We start from the raw sequence: 13,057 nt of genomic DNA on the forward strand, positions 1-13,057 counted from the left end.
GCAAGCATCAAGTAGCAGAAGCAGCAATCAATCAGTTGGGCGATACGGGCAGTAGTGTAAAATATAATGTTTTCGATGGGTTTCAGAATATAGTTTGTCACCGAGCGATTGGTTCTTACTTATAAATCTAACCATTTACGTTCAACCGATCTAACCATTTATGTTCAATCGCTGAGCAAGATTGAATTTCGAAACCCATAAAAAAAAATGTTACAATCTTTTTGTGACCAGCTTTACAACAAGGATATGAGATTTATTCGCGTCGCATGTGCTATCTACTTTACATGTTCCAATGTGCTCCTGTTATAGCTTCTACTCACTTCAATGAGCGCGTTAGAGTGAGTAAATGTTATAGTAAGAGCATATCAGAGCATGCGACGCGAACAAATCTATGGAAAGATATTTGCAGGGTTAGGTAAATTAACTTTTTTTTTTAATTACATTAAGTTAAAGTTAACTTTGAAAATTTAACTTAGTTAAGATACAAGTTAATTTATAATAAAATTAATTGAATTAAAAATTAATTTAATAAAAAAATAATTGAAAAGTTAAAAGTTAAAGAATGATGACCCAAAAAGACCTGTTTTTTCGATCTCATTTTTTGGATCTCGAATTTCAAATTTTTTTAATGCCAAATAGTATTATATGATACAACATTAATCCTAAAGAAATTTTAAAATGAGCATAGGACTTCACTTGCGGAGATTGAAGGGATGAAAGTGATGGTTTCTCATAACCCATGAAAGTACACGAAACTCTTCAAGTGTCCAAAGAATAAAATATATATTTAACAAAATGAAACATATCATTTTTTATGGATTTTTTTACGCCGGAATCAAATATGATCTTAGTTTTTATCTAACATGAAAATTCCTCGAGATAGATGGAGTGAAATTGATGCTGTTTCTCACAGATTGGGGTGCTTTTTTAATGTGAGTCCTCTTGCCTCTCACAGATCGAGGTGTTTTTTTAATGTAAGTCCCCTTATCTCTCACAAATTGGGATGCTTTTTTAATGTGAGTTCCCTTGCCTCTCACAGATCGAGGTACTTTTTTAATGTGAGTCCCCTTACCTCTCACAAATTGGGGTGCTTTTTTAATGTGAGTCCCCTTGCCTCTCACAGATCAGAGTACTTTCATCCCCTTGTATCTTCGGAACCATGCTTATGCTTATTTTGAAATTCTACTGAGGGGATTAATGTTTCATCTAATATAAGATGTAGTAAAAAGAAATCCATTATTTTTGAAGAAATTGAAGCCTTTATTTAGTATAGTTAGAATGATCCAATTTAGGTCAAATATGCATCGTTTTGTTCGATAACTTGTTGCCATTTTGAAGAATTCCATTATGCTTCTCTCATAGAAATCCTCGTCTCTATTGGCAAAAAACTGGGACAGTCGATTTTCACAAGCTTCTCTTGAGGCGAATTTTTCACCAGCAAAATTATTCGCCATAGACAGGAACAGGTGGTAATCACTTGGAGCCAGGTCCGGACTATAAGGTGGATAAGAACCTCCCAACCAAGCTTCCGGAGCTTTTGGCGAGTCACTATCGATGTGTGTGGCCTTGCGTTGTCCTGATGGAACACAATTCCTCTCCTATTGGCCAACGCTGGCCGCTTCTGGGCGATTGCTACCTTCAGACAGACTACAACTGATTCAATTGTTGACAGTACAGGTCCGAATTAAGAGTTTGGCCGTAGGGGAGCAGCTCATAGTAGATGATTCCCTGCTAATCCCACTAAACACACAGCAAAACCTTTTTGGCCGTCAATCCTAGCTTGGCCATCGTTTGCACCGGCTCATCGCGATTCGACCACGACCGTTTTCGCTTGACGTTATCGTAAGTGACTTTTCATCACTATCCGCTTTAGAAATGGGTCGATTTTGTTGCGATTCAGCAGCGATTCGCAGATGGAAATTCGGTCTATGAGGTTTTTTTGCGTTAACTCGTGTGGTATATACATCGAACTTCTTTTTCCAGCCTTATTCAAGTGGTTCCAAACGGTTTTTTGTGCAATGTTTAGCTCCTGGGCAATCGAAATAGTGCTTACATGACAGTCGGACTTACTCGACGATTTCTATTATTTTATCGCCATTTTCGACAATTGGCCTTCCAGAGCGTGCATCTTTGACATCAAAATTACCGGAACAGAATCGACAAAACCAAAATTGCGCGTGATTGGCTGTTACAGTATCAGGACCATAAACACTATTCACATTTTCAGCCGCCTGGCTTGCGTTTTCACTTTATCGAAGAAAAACTGTAAAATATGATTTTTCGTATTTTTTCTTTGCTGGTGTCCATCTTTGACGCGCACTCAAACAATACTGAGTCAAGCAATCATAAAACTGTCTGAGAAGTTTTTTTAGTACGAAATCTTATCTTTCTAGCGTAACTCGATCGCACTTATACAACGCGAGATGCAGATTACTAAAGCCATCTATTGGAAAAATAATGGATTTCTTTTTATTACATCTAGTATTGGGAGTACAGATAAGTTTCCGCCATTTTTTAATCAAAAATTAAGCATTTATTGTGAAAGAATGGTACATAATGTTTTATTCAAAGTAATGGTCATCGCTAGCCACTACTTTTTCCCATCTTTCTGGTAGGTAGCATGTGGATACCGCGTCGGAAGAACGCTTCATCTTTTGAGGCTATCCAATCATTGACACAATTATCTTCATATGATGAACTGCTGCTCAGACAGGCCATGTGTCATCGATTGGAACAAGTGGTAGTCAAACAAGCGGAAGGAGCAATGTCTAGATAATACGGCGGGTGGGGTAGAACTTCCCATTTGAGTGTTTCTAAGTAGGTTTTGACCGGCGCCGCAACATGTCGAGCATTATTATGCAGGAGAATAATTTTTGTCATGCTTGGAGTAGTAGCGCGTTTTTCCTTGAGTGCTCGGCTCAATCTCATCAATTGTGTTCGATAGAGAGCCCCAGTAATGGTCTCGTTCGGTTTGAGCAACTCATAATACACGACACCAAGCTGATCCCACCAAATACACAACATGAGTTTTTTTCCATGAATATTCGGCTTGGCTGTCGATGTTGAAGCATGAGGTGGTCCTCATGATTTCCTCTTCTTTGGGTTATCGTAGTGGATCTATTTTTCATCACCAGTGACTATACATGCAAAAAACCTTTTCGTTTATGCCTGGTAAGCAGCATTTCACATGTGAAAAATCGGCGTTCAATGTTTCTTGGCTTCATATGGAACCCAATTCCCTTGCTTTTGAATCATTCCCAATAATTTCAAACGATATGAAATTATTTGTTGAGTCACTCCTAATGTATAATAAGTGCAAGTTCTTTTTGCATTTGGCACGAATCTTCCAATAATGCTTCTAATTCCGCGTCTTTGTACACTTTCGGCCTTCCGCTATGTTCTTTGTCTTCGACGTCAAATTCACCGTTCTTAAACTTTTGAAACCACTCACGACAACTTTTCTCACTTAAGGCAGCATCACTATATGCTTCTACAAGCAATCTATGAGCCAGCTGCAGATTTCCTCAAATTAAAGAAGTAAATCAAAAGTTCCCGCAAATGACGCTTATTCGGCTCAAAATTCGACATTTTCGTACAAAAAAAATATATGATGCTGATACAAAATCGCTAATATTCAAGGTTATGGTATTGCCGGATGTCCAATCTTACGATATGTCGTTTTACATCAAATAATTTTAACTACAGTTTATTAGTGGTGCTGTCTTTTGCAAACAGCGGAAACTTATTTGTATTCCCAATACTATTTGTCATAAAAAAAAGAAATTCGAGGTCCAAAAAATAGGCAAAATTTGCCATCATTCTTTGTTTTTCTTTTTAATTTTTTTATTTCAAGATTCCAGGGTTTTAGTCTTATAAATAACGGAAATGACAAATATATATACAGGATATGCGTCACTAAAATCCGGACAAATTTCAATTTAAGTTTTCTGCTATATTGTGCCTCCGTTAGAGATTGTTGTTGGCGTCCGAGAAATCCTGATGCTTCTAATAAACAGTCATATTCTCAAAATGGTGATGTTGAAACCAAGTGCGGAATATAATCGAAGAGCCACCTATCATCGAAGGTCTTCGCGCTGGGCATTCAGCAACGGAAATAATTCGATTCTTTGGATTCAAGATCAATCGTTTATGACATTTGGCAAAATATACGGCTTTAGAACAGTCCAATGAAGGTTTAATAATAATAGGAAGAATCACTCGAAAGAACGCATCAAGAGGACCTCCGCAGTTGTTGAAAAAGCTCAAAAACGCTGATTTCGAATGATTCAGGACAATCGTTGCGAAAATTAGTATCGATTGTTGATGTAAGCGAGCCAACAGTGCGTCGAATTGCCGAGGAGGATCTTCGATACAAATCGTACATATTAAAGATACGACAGATGCTCTCTGAGACTACCAGGACAAGAAAGTTGCTCGCCTCGGTTCTCATTCTGGTCTCCCAACAGCCCAGATTTAAATCCCTTGGACTACTACGTATGGAACGTAGTTGAAAGGGGTCACAAACAAGTCTCGGTATCTCAATGTGACGTCATTAAGGACCGCTATTGAGGCAGCATTCATCGGCATGGACAGCGCTATATTACAGCGTGCGTGCGAACGCTTCAGACTGAGAATCATTCAAACTAATGAGAGATATATCGAATAATTGTACTCTACAAAGAATCCCCAAATGCCATGTAAAAGGATTTTTGTAATTTTATAATATTTAATTATTCATTAAAAACATTTTGTTTAAAGAAATTGTTCGATTTGTCCGGATTTTGATAACGCACTCTTCATTTAGAAAATATTTTATATTTTATTTACATATTTTGTTTATATATACTGTTTATATAGACTGTTATGTATACTGATTGAATATTTTGTTCATATTATATATTTATTAAATTTAAGTAATAAAGCCATTCGAAATGTCAAACATCTTTCCTCACAAGTTATCGAAAATGAGTCTTCCTGCACTGAACAGTCATTCAACGTGAGCCGAAGATAATAAGAGAAGATGATATTGATGTGTTATATTTTAATAATAAGGAATAATATTGTAGATTTCAATCTATTTAAAACTATATCGAAATACACGGTTTCTGACAGATTGAAATCTGGGGCACGATTGTGTAATTTGAAATGAAGTGAAAATCACAAAAGTGAGCAAATTCATTAGAATATTTATAATTTCAATGGTCAACACTTAGTAAATTTGTTTTCTTTTGCAATTTTCATCTCATTTTAAGTTATTGCCGCGTCTTATGTCTGAGACTTAAAAAAAAAAACAAAATAAAAAATTAATAGTTACGGATAAAATATGACTAAATAAAGTTAAAAAGTTAAAATTAATTAACTTTTTAACTTTTTAATTTAATTTTTATCTTTTTAATTTAAAACTTTTTACATTTAAAACTGAAAAAAATCTGATATTGTAAATTTGATGCTCATACATATTGTACTATTTCTTTTGCATTGTAATTAATAAATATAAAAGTTAAAAAAATATCATAGACAAAATATTTTACAGAAGAGCTATTAGGAGTCGACGATAACTTTATTATTTATATCTTATTGAACGTTGGACTAAAAATTTAATTAAATATAATTAAATGAAAAACGAATTAATTAAATAAATAAAAACGAATAATAGTATATTGTAATATAATATATTTTTTTATGCGCTATTAATTTTTATTTTATCAGTGCCATATCTAATATATTTTATTTCATGGGGAATTTATTTAATTTATTTAATAAAATTTAAACATGTTTTGAATAAAAACTAAAGAAATTTTTGTCTTAAATTTTTTTCTAGTAATAAATAAAACAATTACGAATATAACATGCAAACAATAATACAATTGAGACTTTATAATTATCGTGAATAATTAGTAACATATATATTTTTTAAGCGCAATAAGAAGACATTTTATGAAATATTTTTTGGGGATTTTTATTTACATATTTCATTTGATAATACATCTGTCTTCGTACATATTACAAGTAAAAGCTAATATAGACATATGCTAATTAATTACGTAGATGTATTCCAAAAATATAATTTGTTGTCGATTTAAAATTTCTTATTTCTCTCATATATAATCGAGATCAATATTATGTTGTTTCAAAAGCTTATAAATAACTCCTTTTTATTTCCCTGCTTAAAAATTCCTATTGAAATCGATAGAAATCAATTTAATTTTAAATTCGATAGAAATGTAATGAGAATGAATTGCTTTAATGGGAAATATAAATTTATCCGATTGAAAATTAATAAAATTCAATAGAATTTCTATCTTCTATAAGAATTGATATGTGTTTACTGTTTACCCATTGGAAACGTTGGTCATCAATCGGATTTAATAAGATAATTGCAATTTTTGCAGAATTAAATCGATGGAATTTAATCGATCATTCTACTATACATATTAAATGGGCTTTAAATAGAAGATTTACGTGATGAAGTTCAATAGGATTGCATTAGATTTCACACGAATGGTATTTAATAGGTTTATATTGGAAAATTGCTTCGACTGAGATAAATAGAATACTATCGGTTTTCATAATATACGTTCAATGGGTTTTTAAACGGAAGATATTTGTGATCAATAGGATTCAGAATTCACACGATCAGCAATCATTGGGATGTAATTAAAAATTCATATGTATCGACATTAATAGGATTTTATCGGATTTTATAAGATACTATTTTATAAGATATTATTTCAATTGATTTTAATTGGAAAACATCATTATTCGAAACTAACGAAATTCCATCGAATTTTATATCACACGTCTTTAACGGCTTTTAATCGAAAATTTACATTGAACAAATTTAATGAAATTTTATTGAGTTTCGTGCATCATGATTTCAATTGATTTTAATAGTTCACTTTTACTGAATTTAATAAGATTCTATTGGATCTTTTATAATAAACACCTAATAGGTTTTAATCGAAAAGTTACTAATATCGAATTTAATGGGATTTTGTAGGATTTTGTAAGTTACATGTGCAAATATGAAAATCTATAGATTCTTATATTAAATATTATATAATATTAATTCCGATTGAGTGAGATCGAATCAATTATAGGTATTTGCAGATTGACTCATTCGTTTTGGTCGATTAAATCTTATTGAATGTGTATCGTTGGAAAACTCATTTGATTTGCCTACAAATACATCATTGATTTCCTATTGACTTCCATTAAATGCTGATTCATTCCGATTTAGGAAAGTTAATGGGAAATCTACTTTTCAATCGGAGGTTGTTGTTGCACAATTCGGGTTCAACCCGTAGGAAATTTTTCAATCAAAAGTTTCAATGGAAATTTTTAAACAGGTCTTCATTATATTTTCTACTGCTTTTTTTATGCTTTTTTATTTTGCTTTCTATACAAATAGCGGTATACATTTTTAGTAATTTCTCTCATATTTTGCATATGAAAGAAGAAAGAAATTTTTTAAATCGACAACAAATTATATTTTTATGCGTTATATTTTAAGCTACAGCTTCAAGGTGAAAAAAATGAGAATTTAAAAGAAATTACTAAAAATGCATACCGCTATTTGTGTAGAAAAATAAACGCATAAAAAAAGCAGTAGAGAATAGATAACATAATAAAGAAATAAAAAGAAGAAAAAAGAAATAAAAAAAAAGAAGAAATAAAAAACTTCTAATACTATAACTTATTCAGTGAAATATCACGGAGAGAATTTTCTTTTAAAATTTACTTTGAAAATATGGTAATTGTGAACAATACAATATTTTAAAGATTTTTACCATGCATTTCAGTAAAATTGATCAAACTTATTTTATACTTTATTGTAATTTTATTAATGAATGAGAGAGATTTACATTAAAATTTTTCAACATACAATGTTGTCCCACGATTGTTATATTTTCAAGATAAAAAGAAAAAGAAAAAATTCTCTCCGTGAATATTTATTAAATATAGTATAATTTTTCATAAAACCATACGAAGATAGTTTATTTTACTTCGTTTATACATTTTGCTAATCTACTGTTCCATTAATATTCTTATATTTAAATATGACTTCTTCGTATGACCAAACATAAATGCAACAGAAAATGACAGAAATTTATTTGCGTAACATTATCCTAAATCGCAAGGAACAATAAATGTCACTTTAATATGTTATATCATTAAATAATTCAAATATTAGTAGCGACATATTTAACTATGACTTTTAAAAAGTAGTAAAATTTTTCATATTCCAATTATTCATAATTGGTAAATGAAAAATTTTATTACATTTTGAAAGCCATAGTTAAATATATCGCAATTGAACAATCTGAAACTTGTTGATTGTAAGAAGATATCATTAAAATATACCCAGTAAATACGCATGTCAAAAAACAATCCGAAAGACGTCTTTCAAGATCTTATTTAAAAGATGTTATTTAAATGATTTAGGCAAGTTTAAAGATGTCTTTTAAATATCTTTTTTAAAACGTCTTTAAGACTTATCTAATAAATGTCTTGAAGACAACTCTTAATTATATCTTAATATTTTTTAAGCTGTATTTTGGAAATATTTTTAAGACATCTTTGAGAATAAAAATAAGACATATTGCAATTTTGTAATAATTCGTAATAATATTTGTAATAATTTCAGCGGTGTCACGTACCGAGTTATGTGATAGTTAATAGTTAATGGTGTTAAATAGTATATTACTAGAGCTATGCTTGATGCACAGCCTGTGAAGACAGATTATGAGCCTGCTATTAATTGTTTATTGCAAGTAAATAACAAATTGTAAATAGAGTTTGCATTATCTGACATTGTTAGCAAATTGCTGTCAGAAATATGACAACGCCTGCTAGATATACATAGACTATGTCAGCAAATTAGTGGCAGAAATCGAACAAAGTCCTGCTTAAAGAGCAGAACCTGATATGAGAAGACTTTGCTCGGTTTCTGCTGATATAACTTATCAGCAGACTTTCTAATCTATATCCTAATAAAGACACAGATGGTTATGGTTTTATAGTCAATTTTGCAAAACAGATTTTGACTGCAAAATTATAACCATCTGTATTATTTTAACTGACTTATTCTGCTTGAGAAGACATCTTAAGGATGTCTTAAAACATCTTTTAGCACAATTTTTCGGACATCCTACAGAATTTAATGACATCTTTTAATTGTCTTAAAGACGACTTAATGTTTACTGAGTAATTTCACTTGAGCAATATTAAGTAATATTAAGTGACATAAAAACTTATTTTATATAAATGATTATAAAAAATATGACATTGACATTATCTTTAAATCTTTATGAAGGAACTAATCGATCACGTACGGTTGGTTCTATTGAGATTCGTTGAATTCTTAATGACTCCTCAATACCATTTGGATTCGCCGATAGAGTAATAATAGTTTCTTGTTCTTTAATCAGAGTCCTAGGTCGTATATCAGTCGCCATAATAGAAAGACGCATCATAGTTCGTTGTTCTTGACGAGAATCGCCCAAGTTCTTTTTTGAACTGACAAGCGAAGAACTTGGCCCTTGTTCGCGTGCACTTGGGTCTGGTGACTGTCGATGTCCTTTTCGTTTTCTCTTCATCATGGCGCAACAAAACAAGTATCTAACACAAATTACAAAGTTATTTAGACGTAATCAATTAAATTTTAAGAGTTTAGAAAAAAGGGAAATTTTGGTTTATAAGACTCGGTTAGGCATGCGAGTGCATGCGTTTCGTTCGGAGAGTGTGCGAAAATTAATAGTGATGAGTGCGGATATTTAAAGAGCGTGTGGTTTTACGAGCGTGGACTCGATAAGGAAGTCAAGAAATTAGAGACAGAGACAGGCGATAGTTAGTTTGTAAGAAGCAGACGAAAGAAGGTGCAACGAAAGAGTAATGTGATTATTGAATATCATATCAATAGAGTTTCTTCGGGGATCAAAGACTTGCTTGTTTTCACTTTTCAATATTAGTAAATTTATCTGTTTTCGGAATCAGTATCAGTATGATAATATGTCGAAGATATGGAGAAAGGAAATAGAGATTTATTAGAAAAAGAAATTAAAGAGATAAAGAGATCATGGAAAAAGAGATCAAAAGATTGAATGAGGAATGGGCTAAGCAAATGGAAGAAGCAGAAATTAGAATAAAGGGATTGACAGAGAAATGCAAAGAACTAAAAGTTAAATATTAGTGTCTAGAAGGAGAGGTTAAGGGAAGAGAAGGGTTGTTAGGGAAAAAACTGAATAGGAAAGAGCAGAGTGACCAGGTGTATATAGTTAAGATAAAGAGTGAAGAGGAAAAAAAAGGAAATTATGAAAAATAAGCACAAATTAAAAAGAGAGAGAATATTTATAGAAAATGATTTGAGCTGAGAAGAAAGGAAAATTCAGAAAAAAATGAATAGGTAAAAGAGAATAGGTATAGGAAAAAGGGAGAGAGCTATGTTATTTTGGAATTATGCAGGGATATGGAATAAGGATATGGATTTTTGGAGATATGTCAAAGATTTTAACTTTATCAGTGTGTGTGATATGGGTATACAGAAAAAGGATTGGGATAAGCTAAAGGATAGACTTCCAAGAACACATGTATGGGAGTATTATTTTGCTAGGAGGGAAGGAAGGAGAGGTAAGACTAGTGGTGGTTTTATAATAGGGAAAAGAAACGGTTTCTTGAGGATTTCTTGAGGCGTTGGGTGGCTCTGGGTTCGGTGGATTCATAATCCGCGGATCTGGATTTAATTCCGCCTGCGCCTTACATATACGCGCCCTTACAAATGTGTGGTTTTTACATATTCATAGTTAAGGGGCGCAATTGCCCCAAATATATTCTATGGAGCATGCCGTCCGTTCAAAAAGTTATCTCTGCTTATGGATAAAGGGGAAAGAATTTAGAGGAAAAATTGGAAGAATTTATGAAAGAAGGGAAAAAAAGAAAGAAATTTAATCATAGGTGGGGGATTTTAATAAGAATAGGGGAGCAATGGAAATGGAGAGAGAGGAAAGCAGCAAAAATAAAACCGTAGGAAATAGAGGTAGGAGAAATGAGTAAGAGATAAAGGTTTATACTTTGTAAACGAAAATACGCTAGGTGATTGGAAAGGTGAATATACAAAGGTTCAACAATTCGGTTATAGATTATGATTATATATTACAATTTTAACACTTACCTGTCAAAATATTTTCTAAAAGGACCACTTACGCAGTAGAGAGCGATAGGGTTGATGCAGCTGTTGATGAAAGCGAGGCAGAAACCCAAGATACGAAAGTAGTGCCAAAAGATATTATAATCCGTTTGCGAAGTTGGATTAAAGTAAAACCACAACATAAAAACATGTTGCGGAAAGAAACAAACAGCAAAAACAATTACGAAAGCCATTACCATCTTCGCTACCTTTTTACGGGCTTGTACTTGTTTTATCTAAAATACAGCATGTATTAATATGCGCACAAATAAACACGTAATGTTTATTATTGTATAAATTATTGTATTTGATGTATGAACTATTACCTGTCCTTGCATTTCGCCGAGTATATCTCTCGTACTGCGCATAAGATGTCTGGCCATCAATATATAGAAAACGGCGATGATGGTGAGAGGTATAACATAGTAGATGAAAAAGCGACATGTTACTATCATCTTTCCATAATTTGGTCCGAATTCCTCGGGAAATGGATAACACACCTTGAATTATATGATACATAAATTATATATCAAAATCTTTAGGTCATTTCTACATACTTTATAGGATAGAAAAGAACGTCGTACATTCTTTAGCTTTTACGTACGATTGTTAATGACGAATTTTACGTTACGAGTTAAGTCTAAAATGGGATTATAGTTAGGAGTACGATGATTTGACTTACATAAAAGCTTACGTTCCGATTAACCCTGAAGAATCTAATGTATGAAAAGGAGCCTGGGATCGCACATATTATAGCCAAAACCCAAATCAGGACGACAATAATTGCAGTGAAACGTATTGTTCGTTTTCCACTACCTTGAATAAATAATATCAGATAATTTAATTTAATTATTAGTAGACTTAATCTTTTATTTTTGTTATGGATTTTATTTGTCTTCATAAAAAAATATGTAATTTTAATTTATTGAGAAAGATATCAATTACTTAGGTCTTGATATCAATAATGACATTATTTTAATGATTTATATCGCACATTTCTTTAAGTTTCAAATAACGCAGCTATGGTTTTATACCTGCAACGTGTAATTTTCGCATAGGATCCACGATAGCGAAAAATCTGTCTGCTGACAGAGCAGTTAAAGTAAAAACGGAGACTCCGACAGATATATCCTTTGCGCACTCAGAGAATTTACAGACTAATAATCCAAAAGGCCAAGAATCCAAAACGTAGACGGTAAAAGTGAACGGGACACATGTTATTATTACCTGCAGAACAAATTAAATAATTACGCAATAGTAATCGATTAAAACAAGAAGACAATAGTAATAACATACAGTAAAAGCGTAAAATAATTGAAGATTTGATGGTTAGAACTAAAAGCTCGATTTTAATTGCTTTTATTCAATTTATATAGTCAACTGTTAAAATCTGATATTTGAGCAGTTTGTATTGTAACAGAGCAAACCGCATCTGTCGATACTAGACATTTCAATTAAAAAGCAGCTACTATCTGTATACTATCTGTTTATATAAGCTTATCGCAAAGCATATCATGTAATTAATGAAATGTAATCTACTTGTATAGAAAAAAGTATATTGTAATCTCTGGAATAACTAATTATTGAACAGAGAAGCTGTTGCCGAAAATTCCAGGAATGTAAGAGCCAATTAAGATTGTTTGGTATGTATGGCTGAGAGGCGTGGGTCGAGTCATCCGCATCACGTAGAATTTGTCATGCAACGACGCGAAAATCACATATATATGTGATAATATTTTGCGTCTGCAATGGACGTATTAGTTTAGAGTGCATTCCGTTTCACACATGATGTACATAATGCATCATTTATCCTTGTTATTCACCGAATATTAAACAAGGATAATATATGTGTAATATATATATATATATATA

At 32.0% G+C, this 13,057-nt stretch overlaps 1 protein-coding gene across 1 annotated transcript in view; it reads right to left on the reverse strand.

The window, feature by feature from the left end:
• Positions 1-9,294: 9,294 nt before the first annotated feature.
• LOC108691156 (neuropeptide CCHamide-1 receptor-like) overlaps positions 9,295-13,057 on the reverse strand; it is a 5,476-nt gene continuing 1,713 nt past the window's right edge. Inside the window, exons 2-6 of the mRNA XM_018198812.1 lie at positions 12,220-12,412; positions 11,868-12,001; positions 11,512-11,685; positions 11,171-11,421; positions 9,295-9,621 (exon numbers count right to left, since the gene is read on the reverse strand). Of these exons, the coding sequence (XP_018054301.1) occupies positions 9,309-9,621; positions 11,171-11,421; positions 11,512-11,685; positions 11,868-12,001; positions 12,220-12,412 (1,065 nt within the window). The 3' untranslated portion in view covers positions 9,295-9,308. The remainder of the gene's footprint in view (positions 9,622-11,170; positions 11,422-11,511; positions 11,686-11,867; positions 12,002-12,219; positions 12,413-13,057) is intronic.

This window comes from Atta colombica, unplaced genomic scaffold, assembly GCF_001594045.1.
Source record: "Atta colombica isolate Treedump-2 unplaced genomic scaffold, Acol1.0 scaffold41, whole genome shotgun sequence".
Lineage (NCBI taxonomy): Eukaryota > Metazoa > Arthropoda > Insecta > Hymenoptera > Formicidae > Atta > Atta colombica.